Source organism: Corythoichthys intestinalis, chromosome 4 (assembly GCF_030265065.1).
Source record: "Corythoichthys intestinalis isolate RoL2023-P3 chromosome 4, ASM3026506v1, whole genome shotgun sequence".
Lineage (NCBI taxonomy): Eukaryota > Metazoa > Chordata > Actinopteri > Syngnathiformes > Syngnathidae > Corythoichthys > Corythoichthys intestinalis.
The window spans coordinates 22,073,735-22,096,481 of record NC_080398.1 but is presented as its reverse complement, the minus strand read 5'-3'; the positions used below and the strand labels follow the sequence as shown (position 1 = coordinate 22,096,481).

The window sequence follows — 22,747 nt, the reverse complement described above, 5'->3', positions numbered from 1 at the left end:
AAACTCCAAAAATGAGCCGGACAAAAGTATTGGCACCCTTTGAAAAATCATGTAATGCTTCTCTAATTTGTGTAATTATCAGCAACTGTTACTTAGCTGTGGCACATAACAGGTGGTGGCAATAACTAAATCACATTTGCAGCCAGTTAAAATGGATTAAAGTTGACTCAACCTCTGTCCTGTGTCCTTGTGTGTACCACATTGAGCATGAAGAAAAGAAAGAAGACCAAAGAACTCTCTAAGGACTTGAGAAGCAAAATTGTGTGGAAGAATGGGCAATCTCAAGGCTACAAGTTAATCTCCAAAGACCTGAATGTCCCTGTGTCTACCGTGGGCAGTGTCATCAATAAGTGTAACGCCTATGACACTGTAGCCATCCTCCCTCGATGTGGACGGACAAAAAATTGACAAGAGATTTCAATAAAAGATTGTGCGGATGGTGGATAAAGAACCTCGACTAACATCCAAACAAGTTCAAGCTGTCCTGCAGTCCGAGGGTACAAAAGTGTCAACCCGTACTATCCATCGGCGTTTGGATGAAAAGGGACTCTATAGTAGGGTACCCAGGAAGACTCCACTTCTGACCCAGAGACATAAAAAAGCCAGGCTGGAGTTTGCCAAAACTTACCTGAGAAAGCCAAAAACGTTTTGGAAGAATGTTCTCTGGGCAGACAAAAGAAAAGCTTTTTGGGAAAGAGCTTCAACATAGAGTTTACAGGGGGTTAAAACGAGGCCTTCAAAGAAAAGAACAGGGTCCCCACAGTCAAACATGGCAGAGGTTCCCTGATGTTTTGAGGTTGCTTTGCTACCTCTGGCACTGGACTGCTTGACTGTGTACATGGCATTATGAAGTCTGAAGACAACCAACAAATTTTGCAGCATAATGTAGGGCCCAGTCTGAGAAAGCTGGGTCTCCCTCAGAGGTCATGGGTCTTCCAGCCTTACAATGACCCAAAACACACTTCAAAAAGCACTAAAAAATGGTTTGAGAGAAAGCACTAGAGACTTCTAAAGTGGCCAGCAATGAGTCCAGGACTGAATCCCATAGAACAGCCGTGGAGAGATCTGAAAATGGCAGTTTGGAGAAAGCACCCTTCAAATCTCAGAGACTTGGAGCAGTTGGCCAAAGAAGAATGGTCTAAAGTTCCAGCAGAGCATTGTAAGAAACTCATTGACAGATACCGGAAGCGGTTGTTCAGTTATTTTGTCTAAAGGTTGTGCTAGTGCCAAGTATTAGGCTGATGGTGCCAATACTTTTGTCCGACCCATTTTTGGGGGTTTTGTGGAAAATGATAATGATTTTTTTTTTTTTTTGTGTCTTTTGTGTTTTTTCATTGCAAGCAAAATAAATGAAGATATTACTACCAAAGCATTTGTAATTGCAATCATTTTCTGGGAGATTATCTGACAGAATGGCAGGGGTGCCAATACTTTTGGCCAGCAATGTACATGTATGCACGTACTTACAGTGCATTTTTTGTTTTCAAAATCTTTGCGGGGGATTGCAAAATTAGTTTGAAACAAACAGCACAGAAGGCAAAGTGTTAGTCAGGTGGGGGTTTCGAATACAATACTACTGTGTTGACTTTGCATTTCAGTCATCTTGGATGGGCTCCAATTTACCAACAACGGTAATGAGGACAAGCACTGTTGAAAACCCGTGTAAAAAGGACTGGCAGACTTCATTCTCATTATTTCCTGCCTTAAATACTGCAGTTCTGAAATCCTAAATCCTGTCATAACACTTTGAAATCTGCTGAAAATCCTTCGTACTGTCATCAAAGTAGTCACAATCCGAGCCAGCGCATTTTTTTAATGAGTGTGTTATGATAAGATGCATTGACTGTGTGTATGCGTCTGAGGAGTTCTTTCATGTGTCCGTCTGTTGCCATCAGTGTATGTGTGTGGTTCCGCCATGTGTTTATGTGTTGCAGCGTTGTGTATCCCTGACTAATGAATCATTGAGGGGCCCGGCGGTCCGGGGGTGACTCCACGAGCTGATTGGTAATTAATTGTTAATGAGGCGAAGCAGGCAAACGGGCATCTGGAGAGAGAGTGCGAGAAGCACACAGATGAAAGGACAGATTGCCAGGGAGGAAAGCGGCAAATCGGAATGATGCTAAATCGAGTGGATGCGGTGTCGAGGGGTTGGCTTGATTAATGGCATGCGGCGGGAAAAATCTGAGGCGTACCAACCACACTTGTAGACTACGCACTAGTAACTGAACTTTTTTATTTCAGCTGTTTTTTCTCTTTTGTGAGGCCAAATTTTGCTTAGAAGCGGGCCTACCCATGTAGGCAAAGAAAGCCACACAGTATGCCCCGCAATCATCGATTTGCTTTCAGCCATTTATTGTATTGGACATTTGAACGCACAAATTCATAAATTACCCCTCTCTAGGAGCTACTTTAGACTTTATAATACGCCCAGAAGCTCACACGCAGCCCAACCAACTAACCGGACTCCAGTTTCTGATGTCACTCAACTGGCCACACCCAAACGACATTTCTCAACATTCTGATATACAGTGGTACCTCAACATACGATCACTTCGACACACAATGTTTTCGACATCCGACGTAAAATTTGACTCGCCATTTGTTTCTACATCCGACAAAATGCTCGAAATACAACGATTTATGACAGTGCTGCAGTTTCTTTTTCCTGCAAGACGACTCACGGCGGATTTCCTTGTGAGAGAAATCAACATGGGTTCCAAGAATGTTAGTGCAGGTGGTGAAAAAAGGAAAAAGGTGATGCTTACCATTGAAATAAAGATGGAAACGATAGAAAAATATCAACGTGGTGTGCGCATCCGTGAACTGGCTCGATACAGCCGTAAAATGTCTACTCTCGATGGTCCTCTTCCGTCCTCCATTCGCCAGTCTTTGTAAGTTAAGGTGACAATTACTACTGTGGTAACATCGCCAAAGAGATTGCCAGCTTCGTCAGGTTTCTAATCTTTTATTCCATCAAGTTGTGCAACACAACACGCCTACTGTCCGCCACAGCCTAACAAAGTAAACAAAGTGAAAGTAAAAAGTTCCATCTCTCTCTGTCAAGTCAGTCACGTGATGTGTTCACATTAGAACCAGATTCGTTACATTACTACAGTTATTATTACTAATTAGGGCTGCCAAACGATTAAAAAATTTTAATCGAGTTAATCTCAGCTTAAAAAATGTAATTAATTAATTAATACAAACCATCTCTAGAATATGCCATATTTTTCTGTAAATTATTGTTGGAATGAAAAGATAAGACGGATTTATACATTCAACATACTGAACATAAGTACTTTATTTGTTTATTATAACAATAAATCCACAAGATGGCATTAACATTATTAACATTTTTTTCTGTTAAAGGGATCCACGGATAGAAAGACTTGTAGTTCTTAAAAGATAAATGTTAGTATAAATTATACTAATTTTCTTATATTAAAACCCCTCAATGTTTTCGTTTTAATAAAATTTGTAAAATTTTCAATCAAAAAATAAACTAGAAGCTCGCCATTGTTGACATCGCCGAGCGGGACGTCACATGGGCTCCCTGCCGTTCTTCCACAGTGTCTTTAACTATGTAAGGTAGTGATTGAAATACACCACAAGGTGTCAATGGCGAGTTTTAAATTAACTTAAAATCAAGCCAAATAGTGTGTTTTGTCCCTTGACTGACGCCGTAGTTCCCTTTTTACTGGTCCATCCATTGTAATTCAAGTCATTTTAGTGCTAGCTTCACAACGTACGAGACCTCCGATAGTTTGTATATTGTGACTAAATATTGCCATGTAGTGTATTTGTTGAACTAAATGAAATGTTTAAATAGAGTTTGACCAAAGTCTGAGTAAGTTTTATGTGTATTTTGCATAGCTATTTTGATTGGGAATGCCAGTTCTCTTTGCACTGTTGTTTAACTGTGTGAGAATAGGGCCTCATTTATACAGATTGAAGCGCTTTTCGAGAGATATTATTTTTGTTGTGCTTTCACTAAATGATACTTATGTTTGTTGTTAAGGATTTGCCGAAGCCAATGCCAATAAACAGCGTGATCCAATGAACGCCTGTGTCCACTCGCCTTTTGTAATATTCTGATATAGAATTTTCCGAGGCACCCTGAAGTGCACGCGGCGCCAATGTTGTTTACTCACATGATGCAGGAGTGAGGTAGACTTACGGCCTGCCGAGAGCCGTAAGCTGTGTTAATGTTGAAGCTGAATGTGCTAATAAGGAAACAAAGTGCCAGCATGTGTGTGGTATACCTTTGTTAAGAAAAAGCACAAAACAAGACACCTTTCTCTGCCTCTTAGCTCTCAAGTGCGTCATTGTAATCTGTTTGAGGCAATGCATGAGCGGGTCATCCCGCACATGCGTTAAATTCGTCAAATATTTTAACGTGATTAACTAAAAATATTTAATTACCGCCCATTAAAGCGATACATTTGACAGCACTATTACTAATATTATATTATTATTGCTGTTTTTATTCATAATTTATTACTTTTGCTCAGTTTAATCGATATTTGCAATAGTACCAGCAGTATTTATTAAGGATTTAGTGTAGGTTTTCGGGCTGTAGATCGAATTAATGGAAGTATAATGTATTCTTATGGGTAAATCCTGCTCGACATACGACCATTTCGACTTACAAACAAGGTCCTGGAACGAATTAACTTCGTATGTAGAGGTACCACTGTATTTCTAAAAACAAGAACAAGTGTGTTACAGCACATTACATCCTGAAGGCTGCGCACGCAAGCCCTTACTGGCTAACTTGTAACCTACCGCAGCACAGGTACCAATAACTCCCCAAGTAATTAATCAGCCCTGAGACAACAAATCAAAACTCTGGGTCTGAGAATCGATAGATACTGGCCCATGATACATAGCTACCCAGTTATATGAAGATCTTTTTTTTTTTTTTTTTTTTTTTAACGTAAGATGTCACCGATCCGATCACGTGATCGGAAATCAGGCCGATGGCGCCATTTTTCGGAGGATCAGAATCAGGTGAAAAGGATAGGGTTTTGAATTATTATTTAAAAAATGTACCGGTATATGGCGGAAAACACTCAAGTAACTTGAAGTTCCGACCTGAGACCCCCAATTTGGCCAACTTTCAAAATTGTCATATGCATGTGTGACACATCATTGGACAGCTTAAAATCTCAATTTTCTGGGGGAAGGAAAATTTTGAACAGGAGGGCATTTAAAAAAAAAAAAAAAAGAATTTAAACAGCGAAACCCTATCTGGAGGTGAGAGCATGAAAGAGCAGAATTACAGACGGCATGATTTTAACGCGATATTATCGCGTACATACCTTGTATTGATCCAAAAACTCCAAGTAGCATGTATGACTGAGTGTCAAGACATACAGTAGCTGTGGATGGCCACAGCTGGATTTTTTGGGGGATTTTATGGGTGAAACATGGTAATATAACAAGGGTCACGATGCAGAAATCGCAGACAGAGTGGTCGAGATTTTCTTTTTCATATTTTTAACCTTTTAAACGTTTTTTTTTTCCAATGTACTTTGTTTGGATCAATTATTTATCAAACATATCGGAGAGAATGCGACAGTAACAAAAAAAAAATAAATACAATTAAGCGACAGTTATGAGGTAGATATCTGACTTTTCCACAGACACCATTTTTTTCATTGTGACGTAATTTGTATAAAAGTTTAAAATATGTGAGTTAATAATTTTTTAAAGTTGTTTTTTTAATGAAATATACATCAATTAATGATTCTAAGCTAAAAATGACAAGACATTTTGAATGATAAAAATATAATTACTTACCTTATTTTTATGACTGGGTTGAAACAAAAGCGGTTGCGCGATATCTGTAAACGTGGGTTTCCAGGGTAAAACGGACAAATTAAAAATAGTTCGGGGGCTTAATGCGCCATGAACCTGCTATCGCATAATGTTCTATCGAACACAACAGTTCTTTTGGCTTAAAATACAGCAGTTTATTTTAAAGGGGAGTGCGAGAGCAGAAACGGCTTTTTCAGTCTTGTCTGTGTTTTCCGCCATATATATATCTGTATATGTATGTATATATGTATAATATGCACACAGTGGGGAGAACAAGTATTTGATACACAGTCAATGGGAAAACCCATTGGCAGTATATCAAATACTTGTTCTCCCCACTGTATATATATATATATATATATATTTTTTTTTTTTTAAGGGCTAAAAAGTAAAAAAAAAAAAAAAACAAATTCGAGAAATACAATGGCTTTGCCAAAAGAAACAAAAATATATACACTCTATATTCAGCAACACTCCCAGAAAAAGTGGAAGAGGAAGTACGGTAAACAGTACAGTACTGTAACATGTTTGGAACTTTTGTTCAAATGTTTAAAAAAAAAAAAAAAAAAAGACTTTTTTTTCTTATATATGATCTTTATTGCGGAATCTCACAGTGGGTCCATAGCACACACACACCAACCTTCTTCTTATCAGATCAGGACCCAATATCGGCAGATTCTCAAAATCTGGTTATTTTTGCGGACTCTGGTGCAAAAATATGCGATTGGGACATCTTTACTTTGAACTTAGAAGAATGGCAACAACTACTTGAGTGGCACTTTGACTGGCCTTTTCGCGGGTTGCAAAGATGAAACTTCATTTTAGACACAAACATAAAGACATTTTGCTATATGTAATATATTTATAACCCATAAAGAGGTACTTCCGAACAAAGAGCTAAGAGTAATTTAAATACTCGTGTTGGTAACATTGCTAAATTTTCCAAAAAGTGTACATGTAACTTTCTCATTATTGATCAAATAACACTACATTGTCAGGCTCAAGGAATAATTCAAGCAATTAATTGGAAACGGAACTCAATTCATGAAGGCGCTCTTCAGCTTATTGTTCACCGTGAGCCACAATAGCCGCCGGAGTGATTGTGAAAGACGAACGCACGAATAAGTACTCGGCCATACAAAAAGAGTTTGTCTTTAATGACCACCTCTGTCTTTTTCTGTTTGCCGTGTCTATGGTAGCCTCAACGCTAAGGCATGCCGCTGTCGTCATGGCGACAAGCGTGCAATAGTCCGGCGACAGATGCAGGTCCGCCGCGTGTTCAATTATATCTGCTCGGTTCCATCTCGGTTGTCACGGACACACAGGGACAGGAGTGGGGCGTTGAATGGGGCCTTCGGGAAGGCTTTTGAAGGGTGGGCTCGGGGCCCACTGAGTTATAAGCCGAAGGTTCCCGGGCCCGTAGCTGGCTCTCTGGCAGACAGCTTTGAATTATGGCTGCGCTTTTGTCCGAATTGATGTATGGTGGTGAAAGCTGGCAACGCTACACTGCTTTTAGTTCTCAGCAGCGGAATTACGAGGTGTGTTTATGTAGCAGGGCACAGGTAATTACTGTATAATGGTGCATGGGCTGATTTTTTTTCTTGATCTGGCTGGAGAGTTTATAGCAACCAACCTTTAGGCCACTTTTTAATAAGTGAGAAGAAGAAGCACGTTGTGCCTGCAGGAAACTTACCCTCACAGTATGCATGATGTTTGGGCCCAGGAGAAGAGTTTGGCATTAAGTCTCAAATTGATTTTGAAGTTTACTTTTTCTGTGCAATAGGAGATGAGTGATGGTGGTATTATACAAGGTCAAAAGTTTGGGCAGTTCTCATTTTTATTGCACTAGAAATTATCTCAAAACTTTTTTCGCTTATTTTATTGCTGAAAGAAGTGGTGGGCCATGCATTTGTAATATGGATCTCATTCCATCCTCTTGATACCAGTGCTATCAATTATTGAAGCCATCAATGCAATACAAAAACACACAGGCATGCAACAGAGCAATTCACCATTTGTAACTTCTTTAACAATATGATAAACAACTTAATAGAATTCACCATACTCAGTGAAGATGCTGATTATTAATGTGTTAGTGTGGACAAGTCCCCGTCGGCTTTGACCAACTAGAGGATGGACTAGTGTTAGGACTAGTGCTGTCAAATTTTAACTATTAATCAACAGCTAATCGACTAGGTACCCATTCCCAGAAAGTAAGAGTAGATAGCAACGCTACTTGTTTTAGGTAACATATATATTTAATGATTTTTTTTTTTTTTTGGTATCACTTAGACATGTGGCGATTACCGTTTTCAAGGTATACTGTGGTATGAAAATGTCAAGGTTTCAAAACCGCAAAAATTTTCCGTCATACCGTCCCTAAGGTATCAGCTATTTTTTGTGTCCCAAAAATACATGGAGAAATCCCTCGCTTGCAGCTGTAAGGCTCAACCCTCCCCCACTGGTTGTTGCTCAGTGTCAGTGAGTCAGTTGTGCTACACGATGGCGGGAGGATGTGAAACTCCTAAGCCTTTTTCCCCTCATCGAAAAAAAAAAAAAAATCGCTGGTATGGGAATACTTCACCTACAGAAAAGTTACAGACGGCCGCGTCTTAGAGAAGGAGGGCCAATTGACAAGTTAGCGGAGGGTGGCTGCCGAGGAGGCAATATCTCCAATATGGTTTCTTATTTATACAAAATTAAAGGTCAGTAACCACTGTCATGAACACTTCCCACTAACTACGAGAGTTAACTCCAGCGTGTTCAGTGTGTAGCGGTGGTAAAACGTTGTGATTTTTTTTCACTCTGCCAACTGTCTATGTTGAGAAAGAGAGTGTGTGTATAATGTAAACATGATACGTGTCATAGACACGTGCTTTTTATGGAAAATGATTAATTTTAAATAATTTTATTTTAACCTAACATTATACTTATGTTCCAATTTGCTAATATGTTTAGGAAAAATCAAAATCCTGTTCAATGGAAAAAATCCCGCATATTTTTAATCCCAGATATCTCAAAGTAACACATTTTAGAGCTGTAATTGCAAACCGTGATATTTTGGCTTGAGGTTATACCGTCAGAATATCATACCGGCACATGCCTAGTATTACTATTCCTTCTGTTTTTTTGTCTTTCTTTCTCTATTTCTGCCAGCTTCTTTCTCTCAATGAACTAGACAATATAAACAACTACAATGGAACTACCGTATAGCAAACTCCCATGTGGCACATTAAAAACTGTTCAGCCGATAAAGACACTCAAGCTCCTTTCACACATACCTGAACACCTTTTAAATCGCCGGATTTAAATGGGTAGCCCTTATGTGTGAAAGCAATTTCCCGGGTCGACTGGCACGGAGATCACGCAGACATTTACCGGGTCGCATCCTAGTATATTGTTCGAGACTTACCTGGGATGCGGCATGTTTGAAAGCAGGCGTTGAATTCCCGGGTCACAATGCGAAGGCTGATGACGTAAATATCATGGCGAGCCGATCGTCGTTTCCTCTCTACGCTGTGAGACGAAAAGTGGTAAACAAACATCCCGATTATCAACATGGCAAACTGAAAATAGCTAAATTAAACCGGAAACATAATGATCTTAAATTGCTACTAGATCGTTGAGCCCAGGAAGAGTCAGTCCATCGTCCATCTTTGGAAATGTGTGGTTTATTTTGGTATATTTTATTTTGACCAAAAATGACATGTCAGGGTTATAAAATCCCGTCCCCCGCCATCCCTACACAGAGAGCACCGATTCGCCAACACGGGACAGGTCTGAAAGTGTCCAACCCAGTTTATTCCCGGGATATCTCCCCATGTCTGAAACTCATGAGTCATGACACAGGTAAATTCCCGCATCACCTTACAGGGGAATTTACCGGAATATAAGTCTGAAAGGGGCTTCAGATTCCCATTCTCCATGCCTAAGCAGATGAACAGGACAGGTTTAAGGGAAAAAACCTTATTGATCATAAAAATAATCAACTCTTTTGATAATCAATTACCGTATTTTTCGGGCTATAAGTCGCACCAGCGATAAAATGCCCAAGGAAGAGGAAAAAAACATAGAAGTCACACCAGAGTATAAGTCGCATTTTTGGGGGAAATGTACTTGATGAAATCCAACACATAGAACAGATATGTCATCTTGAAAGGCAATTTAAAATAAAAATACAAGAGAGAACAACGTGCTGAGTAAGTGTACAGTATGATAATGTTACATGATGCATGAACAACGAAATGCAAATGTGTCCGGTATGTTAAAGTAACATAGCTATCAAGCGTTATTCAGATAACTATAGCATAAAGAACATGCAAAAAAGTTTACCAAACCACCAGTGTCACCCCAGAACACCAAAATAACATGTGAAATCATATAATAATGTGTTAATAATTTCACAAATAAGTCGCGACGGAGTTTAAGTCGCACCCCCAGCCAAACTATGAAGAAAAACTGCGACTTATAGTCTGAAAAATGCAGTAATCTTTTAGAGCCAATCTCTAACAAATATTTCTTTTATTTCTGTCCTCCTCATTTTCAAATACCTGATTTTCACCTGGAGAATAATGATCAGTTTTCCTCCCTATTTTCTGACATGCTTCAGACCAAACCAATTACTGAATCATAATTACTTTATGTGTGTTTAACAAACTCGAAGCCCTTCAAATAATTATCAATACCCAAGAAGTAGCTTTCACTTTTTAAAGGGGTTGTGACTCGTGGGTACATCACTCCTTCTTATGTGATATTGCGTTAATATTGTTGATTTGGTAGCATTTAGTCATTACAAGTCACAAAAAAAAACATGTTTACTAAACATTAATTGGATAAAATAATCCTTGTTATTTCTGTCATAAGTTTTAATCTAAACCATTTTTTGTAATTATCCTATTCATTAAAGAAACAATCAATCGTCTGTATGGCTTTAATTTTTATCAGCCAGCACATGTAATTCTGACAACACATATTTCTTGGTTGTTGAATCTGAAGTTCCTTGTATATCTTGTCTATGTTTACACCTTAGGACTGGATTTTCCTCACTCGCTTTTGCTTCCTCACCGACTTTGGACGCCTGGACTTTCGATTCCGTTACCCTAAGGTAAGATGACTTCACTGATACAGTGAGGCAAATAAGTATTTAGTCAACCTCCAAATGTGCAAGTTCTCCTACTTGGAAAGATTAGAGAGGCCTGTAATTGTCAACATGGGTAAACCTCATCCATAAGAGACAGAATGTGGAAAAAAACAGAAAATCACATTGTCTGATTTTTAAAGAATTTATTTCCAAATTAGAGTGGAAAATAAGTATTTGGACACCCACAAACAAGCAAGATTTCTGGCTGTCAAAGAGATCTAACTTCTTCTAATGAGGTCTACCGAGGCTCCACTTGTTACCTGTATTAATGGTACCTGTTTTAACTCATTATCGGTATAAAAGACACCTGTCCACAACCTCAGTCAGTCAAACTCCAAACTCCACTATGGCCAAGACCAAAGAGCTGTCGAAGGACACCAGAGACAAAATTGTAGACCGGCACCAGGCTGGGAAGACTGAATCTGCAATAGGTAAAACGCTTGGTGTAAAGAAATCAACTGTGGGAGCAATTATTACAAAATGGAAGACATACAAGACCAGCGATAATCTCCCTCGATCTGGGGCTCCATGCAAGATCTCACCCCGTGGCGTCAAAATGATAACAAGAACGGTGAGCAAAAATCCCAGAACCACTCGGGGGGGGGACCTAGTGAATGACCTACAGAGAGCTGGGACCACAGTAACAAAGGCTACTATCAGTAACACAATGCGCCGCCAGGGACTCAAATCCTGCACTGCCAGACGTGTCCCCCTGCCGAAGAAAGTACACGTCCAGGCCCGTCTGCTGTTCGCTAGAGAGCATTTGGATGATCCAGAAGAGGACTGGGAGAATGTGTTATGTTCAGATGAAACCAAAATAGAACTTTTTGGTAGAAACACAGGTTCTTTTGTTTGGAGGAGAAAGAATACTGAATTGCATCTGAAGAACACCATACCCACTGTGAAGCGTGGGGGTGGAAAAATCATGCTTTGGGGCTGTTTTTCTGCAAAGGGACCAGGACGACTGATCTGTGTAAAGGAAAGAATAAATGGCGCCATGTATCGAGAGATTTTGAGTGAAAATCTCCTTCCATCAGCAAGGGCATTGAAGATGAGACGTGGCTGGGTCTTTCAGCATGACAATGATCCCAAACACACAGCCAGGGCAACAAAGGAGTGGCTTCGTAAGAAGCATTTCAAGGTCCTGGAGTGGCCTAGCCAGTCTTCAGATCTCAACCCCATAGAAAATCTGTGGAAGGAGTTGAAAGTCCGTGTTGCCCAACGACAGTCCCAAAACATCACTGCTCTAGAGGAGATCTGCATGGAGGAATGGGCCAAAATACCAGCAACAGTGTGTGAAAAGCTTGTGAAGAGTTACAGAAAACGTTTGGCCTCCGTTATTGCCAACAAAGGGTACATAACAAAGTATTGAGATGAACTTTTGGTTTTGACCAAATACTTATTTTCCACCATGATTTGCAAACAAATTCTTTAAAAATCCCACAATGTGATTTTCATCCCCCCCCCCACATTCTGTCTCTCATGGTTTAGGTTTACCCATGTTGACAATTACAGGCCTCTCTAATATTTTCAAGTGGGAGAACTTACACAATTAGTGGTTGGCTAAATACTTATTTGCCCCCCGTATGTGCGTGTGCACCTCTGTAAGAGTGTGAGCCTTACCATCACATCCAGCACATTTCTACCTCTCACTTCAACGTCTTTTTTTCATAAGTTTGTTAGTTATGTAATATTTGTACTTTTCATTAATTTGTCAACAAAGTTTGAGTCATTATGAATATGAATTTACTTGTGTCACTCTGCCACTTTGAGGTTTGTATGCGCTCTTGGTGGAACGACCAACTATTTGGGCATTCTGAACACGGATTCACTTTTTGGTAGGTGGTTATCATGCTTGCTACGTACTAGTTTGCAATATGGTAGATGGGTGGCGAGGTAGTTATTATGCTTAAGTTATCTCTTCCCCCTTCCACCTCAGGCTGTTCCCAACTCTTCCTCTTTTTCCCTTCACGCCCTCCTTTTTTGCCACTTCTCTCGATTTAGCCCTGCAGACTTGGCGGCGGCGGTGGTGGTGGGGGACACATTTTGTCATTGCAATCTCCAGCTGCCTCCTCTTTGATCCATGCGCATCGCTCACTCGCCTCGCCTCTTAATACCACCCTTTCCCTTTCCAACACTCCTTTATATGTCTCTGTGCAGTCTCGCTGCTGTCAGAACATATTACTCTACTTTGACGATGCTTCTCAGTGGCCAGCTGTGTACAAGAGGCCTGAAAAGGTGAGCCTTTGTGACATTGTTATTAAAAAAATATTAGTGGAAATTAACAATGATGTGAGTGGATATGATGGAGCATAAACCAAAATTTGGACAATTTGCAGAAAAATTATTTAAAAGGGCTGACTACTTTTACGAATATTTTTCATAGCTATACAGGTATAGCTCTCAGGGATGTTGAGATGTGTCCTAATAGCTGTCTGTTCAGTTAATCATCATCAATCATTTAAAAACCTTGGAACTTACAGTACAGCAGCCTTAGACCTTCAGACATTCTCTATTTTGAAGTAAAAGACCATTAAATGATTTGATAACCGTCTCATGAGTCCATGAATTCCTGTGGTGAGTTGTTTCAACAGGAGCACCAAGGTTGAATTGCTTGCAGGTTCCACTCTATTTAAAAAAAATGCATGTATACCACACGTATTTCTACTATTATATTAGTGCTGCAACGATTAATCGATTAACTGGAGTAATTCGATTATAAAAAAGATTTGAATTAAAATTTGCATCTTTGAGTAGTCGTTTAATTAAAATGGCGCTGTAATGGTTCGTTTTTTGTGTTTGCATTTAGTTTTATTGATTTGGGTGGATACACTGCCCTTTAGTGGCAACAATAAATATGACATAACTCATTTCACATGGCTGAATCCAGCTTCTGCCTGTTAAGACCAACATAAGCGGAGTTTTTGTTTGAGCTAGTGTTTTTTTTTAATGCATTCATAAATTAGTTTATAGGTACAGTGGTATGAAAAAGTATCTGAACCTTTTGGAACTTCTCAAATTTCCGGCTCGGTCAGAAGAGTTCTCTGGAAGACCTGCGATCAGCGCAGAATACTCAGACAGGTAAAAAAGAAACCCTAGAGAATCTGCAAAAGAAATTAGAAATCACTGGCACAGTCCAATATCTCTGTGCACACATCAACTATCTGAAAAACTATGGCCAAGAATGGTTTTCATAGAAGGACCCACTGAGGAAGCCACTACTGAAAAAAAAAACATTGTTGCTTGTTCAATGTTTGCAAAAAGACACTTGGACACTCCGCAGAAGTTTTGGCAAAATATTTTGTAGACTGATGAAACCAAAATTGAATTGTTTGGGAGTATAACACCACGTCATGTGTGGAGAAAAAATGGAACAGCTCACCAACATCAACACCTCATCCCCACCGTGAAGCATGGTGGAGGGAACATCATGATTTGGGTGTGTTTTGCTACCTGAAGGCCTGGACAACTTGTAGTAAACGACAAATCAATTCAAAATTTTATCAGGATGTTTTGCAGGAAAACCTGAGACCGTCTGTCAGACAGTTGTAGCTAAAAAGAGGATGGATGCTGCAACAAGACAATGATCCAAAACACAAAAGTAAATCAACTTCAGAATCGTTTTTAGAAGAACAAAATACACGTTCTGGAGTGGCCAAGTCAAAGTCCAGACTTAAACCCCATTGAGATGCTGTGGCATGACCTAAAGACAGCGATTCATGCCAGACATCCCAGGAATCTGACTGAACTACAGCAGTTTTGTAGAGAAGAATGGGCCAAAATTAGTTCTGATTGATGTGCTAGACTGATCTGCAGCTGCAGGAAGCGTCTGGTTGAAGTTATTGCTGCCAAAATATTAAATGTGATGGTTCACTTACTTATTTTTCCCCCTTCTGTCATAGTTTGCATACTATTCTCATTAAAATATGAAAACCTATAAATGTTTGGGTGGTTTTAGTTAAAGCAGACACTGTTTTTTTTATTTGTGTGATTTTGACAAAGATCAGCTCACATTTGATGGGGATTTTATGCAGAAATGTGAGAATTTTTCTAAAGGTTCAGATACTTTTTCATACCACTGTATATTCAAACGTTTTTGTGGGAATATCTGTTTGAACAATTTGTTAAGAACATGGTAAAAAAAAAAAGAAAGAAAAAAGTTATAATTTTATTGCATTTAAGCTAGCAGACTTTTGCTATGTAAGATGGCCAATTGTTGTTTTGTTGTACTTAGATCCTCATTAATTTTTTTATACCATTTGAGGCTTAGCTCAGGTATTTTAATTGTTTATGTTCTTTATCCGATTACTCGATTATTCGAACTAACTAGTTCATCGATTAATCGACTATTAAAATAATCGATAGCTGCAGCCCTAGATTATATGAATAATTTTTAATAATATTTAGATTACTTCATCGCTTTTCGAAATGATTACAAACAAAATAATTGTAAACATTGAAAAATTACGATACTATATTCAATGTCTGTCCTATTTTGCCTCCACGAGAACAATAACACGCAGCACAGATTTCAGACAAAGCCATTCAGTTCTGGCCCACCCTCGTTGACATTTTTCAATTATAGCAAGTTATATCATATTGATCACCACCAGCCTTGTGTGGAGGATTTCTTTCTTTCCTGTGACCAAATCAATAATGCTATTAATACTGACACTGCAACACATAAATGACTCACCTCATAAAATACTGTCATATTGCTGCTGTGCAACATGAGTGGGCTCGCTCATAAAGGGTAAACGAGATGATTAAAAAGACAATTAATATGTCAGCAAGTGTATATACACTAGAAAAGAGCACAGTTTGTCTTGCAATGTAAATAATCATCTTCAAGTTTTTATTGTGTTACAAAATAATCTACAGCAATCCGTAGGCAGTGGCAGGCAAAATCCATATTGCGAGGGTGGGCAGAATGCATGAATATGTATTACAGTGTTCCACTGCTATATGGCAGTTCATCGTTCGAGCCCCAACTATATTACATTATATATATATATATTTTTTTCAAGCAGTCATTCTTTATCATTCCATTTTTACAATATCTCGACTGTAATGCCCTCACATGTGCGAAATGAGAGCCACAGTCACTGATTCACTTTTCAGCTTTTTATTGAACGTCAGGAGAACACTAACAGTCCCGGTGGATGCATTTTTGCTTTATTATTTTATGATTCAAATATATTTGCAAAGTGTATTTTAATAAGGTTAAATGTGTTTAAAACGTGTGGGAGGGATATTGTGGGTGGGTTTGGAATGTATCCACTGGGATAACGGCGGTGCACTATATACCCAAAGCATGTGGATACATTGAATATGTACAGTATTAATCTCACGTTGACTCATCTGTGTCAGAACTGCGACCAGAAGGAGGCGGTGCTGAGGCCTGAGAACAACCAGGTCATCAATCTCACCACTCGCTACACGTGGTCGGGATGTGTGGTAAGACAACCGGGGTACTTCAATGACAGGGTCACATATAACCAAGTCTTCATAGTCACGTTCACATCTTAAAGGGTACCACGAATAGAAATGCATGTAGTTCTTAAAAGATAAATGTTAGTACGAGTTACAATAATTTTCAGTTAAAACCCCTCTTAATGTTTTCGTTTTCGTTCTCCATTGTTGTTAACGCCAAAGGGCGGTGACGTCACATGGGCTCCCTGTTGTACTTCCAAAGTGTCACTCTTTAACTATGTAAGGTAGTGATTTAAATACGTACAGTACAAGGTGTCAATGGCGAGTTTTAAATTAGAGATCAAGCCAATGAGTGTGTTTTGTCCCTCTACTGATGCCGTAGTTTCCTATTTCCTGCGCGTCCGTTGTACTTTACGTTCATTTGAGTCTTGTCTTCACAACGTACAAGACTCCTGATAATGGCTCCCAGCATCATAGTTTGTATATTGTGACTAAATATTGACATCCAGCATATTTGTTGAGCTAAACGAGCTGCCAAAATGTTTAAATAGTTTGATTTTGCATTTAGATATATTTATATATTTTGATACATGTTTTAACTATTTGCATATTCTGATTGTGAATGCCAGTTCTCTTTGTATTGTTGTTTAACTGTGTAAGAATAGAGCCTCATTAATACAAATTGAAGCGCTTTTCTTTTTGTGAACATTATTTTTTTGAAAGATATGAATATTATTTTTATTGTATTTTCACTATATGATACTTATGTTTGTTGTGAAGGTGTTGCCGAAGCTTATGCCAACAAATGGCGCGGTCCAATGAACGCCTGTGTCCACTCACCTTTCTTTGCCTCTTAGTTCTCAATGTGCAATATAAATATAAGGCGTCATTTTAATCTGGGCATGAATACATTTATTCGTTTTCCGTGTCGCTTATTCACCGAGAAGTAACCGGCAGGATGATCAACAAGCTGGACATCTACTTTTAAGTGACAAAAATAAGGGAAGACGTCAACAGACGCCATTAGACATCTCGGTAGAGGCAAACGTTTTCGTGTGTTGTGATGCACGGCCCCGGGCTATCAGCAAAAATAATCAAACTGCTGTTTTTCACTGTATACCCTAATCATATGTAAAGCACACGGCAGCTCTGGATGCTACTTATCTCCATAATAATATTGGAATAAGTTGGATCACACAGTAGTTTAACGTGAAGATCTGCAAACAGTTTTTGACATCAAACACTCCCCTGCTCTCGTCACTAGAGCAGGGGAGTGCTGTCACTAGTGAACTTGTCGCATGAACGCTACTCGACTCATCCTGTCTTTCCTGATTATTTTGCTTTTGCTGTCTCACATTAATGTTCCACTCGGGTTCAAATTGGAAGGGCAGAACCGAGGCCATGTTAATGCAGTTAAAGATTGACACGGTGGAAGACCGGCAGCGTGGCCATGTGATGTCACCTCCCTGCAACGGTAACAACAATGGCGACATACTAGTTAAATAATTTTACAAATTGATTTAAAATGAAAACATTATGAAGGGTTTTAATATCAAAACCACTTTTGCTAACATTTATCTTTTAAGAACTACATCTCTTTTTATCCGTGGTACTATTTAAGTCTTTGGCGAACATCACATACATATTTTTAAAATGTAAATGAACACAAGAAAACACAGTTAAGATTCAAACCCAGGATCTCAGACTGCAAGGCAACCATACTAGTCCCTACACATATTTAATAGATGGTCCAAGTCTTAGCAAAAATCCTTTTTTAAAACACCATTTTTAACTATCATCTAATATTTTTTTTCCCTTTCTTTCCAAGGCCGAACACACACTTTTACTGCCTGAGTCCATTTCATAGTCTGCATCAAAGTGTATTGATTAGCCCTGAAGGGGAGGATGTGATACTGTATTAGTCTATATTGCGGAGGAGTTACTGCCTTCAAAGTTAATTACTGCTATAGATGATGACTTCAACGTTTCTAGTTTTATCTTTACAATGTTTTACTACACTGTGTAATAATAAAGAGACAGAAACACACCGTTTCCACTGCATGCCATGATGCCAACTACTTGACGCAACATTATTATTGGCTCTTTTCCACTAGAACTACACACAAGTGCCCCATTAATCACTCTTTATGAGGTACTCATGAAAAGACTTGAAAATTCACATTTTGCCATCCGAAAATTGATAGTAATAGTTTTTTTATCCTACCTTTATTTGTTTGTGTTGCACATTTTCCACTGCACGTTACGGCTCTCCTCACAATTATCGCTAATTATGTATATCTGGTACACACTATTACATGTGTAATGAAAACCACTGTTCAATGGTCAAACAGCCATGTAGTGGTGAAATTTGCAGTCTAGTACGGTACTGTCCAGGTTTCTGTAGTGGCCCTTTGTCTTCTTGCCTTTGCTAATCAATGACTGTAAGGCTGAGAAAAATACTTATGTGATTATGTGAATGTGTTTACCCTGCATGCAGTGCAGTGGAAAAGCATCATGCAAATACAAAGTATATCTACGTCACCTTTTAAAAACACACAAAAAAAAGGAAAATGTCTTATTCCAATAAATTGCACCCTTTTTTTCATCACATTGAGGTGTGATATTCAATATGACAGATATTTGTGAAGCGTGTGCCACATTTCAAACTATTTTTGAGTGTGAAATATGTTTCCATCATCACACCTTCACCCTTCCGCGATTAAATCAGCATTCCGTGCGGTTAAATGTGATGTATCCCATCACGATGATGTCAGCGTTTTCGCTCTCTGTCTTTCTCACTCTCTCGCTCTGTCATCAATCCCAGGTGGAGGGCGAGGGTGACGACGAGGTGCTGAGTTGCGTGGGCGGCCGCAGTTTCCGCTCAGTGAGGGAGAGGTGGTGGTACATCGCTCTCAGCAAGTGCGGAGTAAGTGGCCACCCCACGGGACCTGATGTTTAATTGCTCACAAACACAGCCACATGTTTTCGCTGCGTCTTGTCAATGCAGTGCTGTCCTGACTTATGAGTTTAATTTGTTTCCTGACCACACAAGTCAAAACAAGCGCAATTTACCTTTCCCCATTGAAATTGACATTATATTGTCGCACGTTTTAGTAACAGTTTTGTACTTCACTGATAACATGGAAGAAACACATACACTACTGGCCAAAAGTATTGGCACCCCTGCAATTCTGTCAGATAATGCTTAATTTCTCCCAGAAAATGATTGCAATTACAAATGCTTGGTAGTAATATCTTCATTGATTTTGCTTGCAATGAAAAAACACAAACGAGAATGGGGGAAAAAAATTAAATCATTCCACAAACAAAAAAAAAATAGGCCGGACAAAAGTATTGGCACCCTTTGAAGAATCATGTGATGCTTCTCTAATTTGATTAATTAACAACACCTGTTACTTACCTGTGGCACATAACAGGTGGTGGCAATATTTAAATCACACTTGCAGCCAATTAAAATGGATTAAAGTTGACTCAACCTCTGTCCTGTGTCCTTGTGTGTACCACATTGAGTATGGAGAAAAGAAAGAAGACCAAAGAACTGTCTGAGGACTCGAAAAGCAAAAAATTGTGAGGATGTATGCATTGGCAATCTCAAGGCTACAAGTCCATCTCCAAAGACCTGAATGATCCTGTGTCTACCGTGCGCAGTGTCATCCCTAAGTGTAAAGCCCATGGCACTGTGGCTAACCTCCCTAGATGTGGACGGAAAAGAAAAATTGACGAGCGATTTCAACGAAAGATTGTGCGGATGGTGGATAAAGAACCTCGACTAACATCCAAACAAGTTCAAGCTGTCCTGCAGTCCGAGGGTACAACAGTGTCAACCCGTACTATCAATCGGCGTCTGAATTAAAAAGGGACTTTATGGTAGGATACCCAGGAAGACCCCACTTCTGACCCAGAGACATAAAAAAGCCAGGCTGGATTAAGCCAAAACTTACCTGAGAAAGCCAAAAACATTTTGCAAGGATGTTCTCTGGTCAGATGAGACAAAAGTAGAACTTTTTTGGGAAAAGGCATCAACATACTGTAGAGTTTACAGGAAAAAAACAAGGCCTTCAAAGGCTTTTGTCTCCACAGTCAAACATGGTAGAGGTTCCCTGATGTTTTGGGGTTGTTTTGCTGCCTCTGGCACTGGACTGCTTGACTGTGTGCATAGCATTATAAAGTTTGAAGACTACCAACAAATTTTGCAGTATAACGTAGGGCCCAGTGTGAGAAAGCTGGGTCTCCCTCATAGGTAATGGGTCTTCCCAACAGGACAATGACCCAAAACACACTTCAAAAAGCACTAGAAAATGGTTTGAGAGAAAGCACTGGAGACTTCTAAACTGGCCAGCAATGATTCCAGACCTGAATCCCATAGAACATCTGTGGAGAGATCTGAAAATGGCAGTTTGGAGAAGGCACCCTTCAAATTTCAGAGATCTGGAGCAGTTGGCCAAAGAAGAATGGTAGAAGAAACTCATTAATGGATACCGGAAGCGGTTGTTCGCAGTTATTTTGCCTAAAGGTTGTGCCAATATTTTTGTCCGGCCCATTTTTGGAGTTTTGTGTAAAATGATAAGGATTTAATTTTTTTTTTCATTCTCTTATGTGTTTTTTCATCGCAAGCAAAATAAAGGAAGATATTAATACCAAAGCATTTGGAATTGCAATCATTTCATCGGAGATATTGAGCATTATCTGACAGAATTGCAGGGGTGCTAATACTTTTGGCCAGCAGTCTATGTATTTCTTAATGTTATCAGTGGAGTACAAAACAATTTTTACTAAAACGCGTGACAATATAATGTCAATTTCAATGGGGAAAGGTAAATTGCACGTGTTTTGACTTGTACGGTCAGGAAACAAACTACTAAATTAAAGAGGATAAAAAATACATACATTTCAGTATTTTTATATTGTCTATTGATATGTTGCTACAGTTTGGGTTCAGAGCTTTTTTTTCCCTTACTTTTGAGATATTGATGCTACTTTTGCGATTTTGTTTTTGTGTCATTTGACAAACTCTTCACCTGGAGTTTGAAATAAGCAGCTTTACATATGTTCCTAGTGTCTCTCTAAAAAAATATATATATATATATAACTAATTGTGTAGTTGCCTGTCACTTTTATCTGAAGGGTTATTTTAATTAGTGCATTTATACACATCCTTCTTTTGGATAAAATGTCATTTTGATATACTGAGCGATTGATACAGTGCTGCCTTAAGGTGACAAAAGTTTAACAATTTAAATATATTTTGCTTGTTATTTAGTTATTGCCTTTTAGATTTTGTATATTTTCATGAGAGCTGTTTTTGAATATTTTTCAATGAAATTTTTTAAAATTTATTGTAATTTCTATAGTACAGTAACCACCGCTTTGTAGAGCATTAGTCTTTTTTTTCTTGCTACCCTCGGCCTCCTCCTGGATGAAATGTGTCTCCTTTGCCGAAAAGTCGATACTGTGTTCCCTTGAGATGATGTGAAGTTGGATTGACATTTTATTAAAAAAATATGCCCTTTAGAATTCATCAAACACAGCCTCGGCATATAATATTATGAATAATATTGTTCTATGTTTTTTGTGTACATATATTCGGATCGGCGTCGTTCTGTTTTGCGGGAGTGTAACGACTTAAAATGCCGTCTTTTTTTGTTTTGTTTTGTTTATGTATTTATCTCTTTTTTTATTGTCGTCACAATGTCAGTTAGACCTCATTTTTAGTCACTGACCCTACAATTAGATGTTGTTTTTCTCAACAACTTTTATGGAATGTGCTGTAGGGGATTCGTCCATGCATTTCTTGTCGTATTGAGGGCAGCTCAAGAAATCAAAAGCTCAAACCAATGAGTGAACTATATCCCCTGCAAAAAATGCTGAAGAGAACCAGTTTGGCAATTTGAATAATACGCTTTGCAGTGTTTATTTACAGAGTAAGCACCGGCAAGGCAAAATATACAAAATACCAAAGAGGCATGTGTAATTCAGTGCATGTTTGGAGGCTTTTTTTTGTGCTGGCTCGCTGTGGATTTTCAATCAACGTCAGCTTATATTTAGCCTGGGCGCCTCGGTATTTTTGCATCAAACATTATTTGAAACTGGAACAGACCTTGTTGAAAGAAATGTACTGAACCCTGGCCAACACTGTCTCTAAACTTACAGCAAATTTTGTGCTGCTTGAACGCAACGTGCATAAGCTTATATGAAAACATGGCGAATGACTCCCCATCAGAGCATGCCGCATTTCAAGCAGGATTAGTAATGGATTCAAGACATTAGCAAGAAGAGGATAACAACATTTTGTTCCTGTAACCATAAATACTAACATGACCTTGGTGACTATTT

General features: G+C 38.9%; 1 protein-coding gene across 2 annotated transcripts in view; it reads left to right on the top strand.

Annotated features, from left to right (window-relative positions):
- The window catches only part of tmem145 (transmembrane protein 145), an 81,937-nt gene that overhangs the window by 9,854 nt on the left and 49,336 nt on the right, over positions 1–22,747 (top strand). The window contains exons 2-5 of one of the 2 annotated variants that reach the window (XM_057833887.1): positions 10,850–10,924; positions 13,121–13,198; positions 16,331–16,417; positions 19,218–19,319. In XM_057833887.1, the coding sequence (XP_057689870.1) occupies positions 10,850–10,924; positions 13,121–13,198; positions 16,331–16,417; positions 19,218–19,319 (342 nt within the window). The remainder of the gene's footprint in view (positions 1–10,849; positions 10,925–13,120; positions 13,199–16,330; positions 16,418–19,217; positions 19,320–22,747) is intronic. The other variant, XM_057833888.1, reaches the window with a different exon arrangement.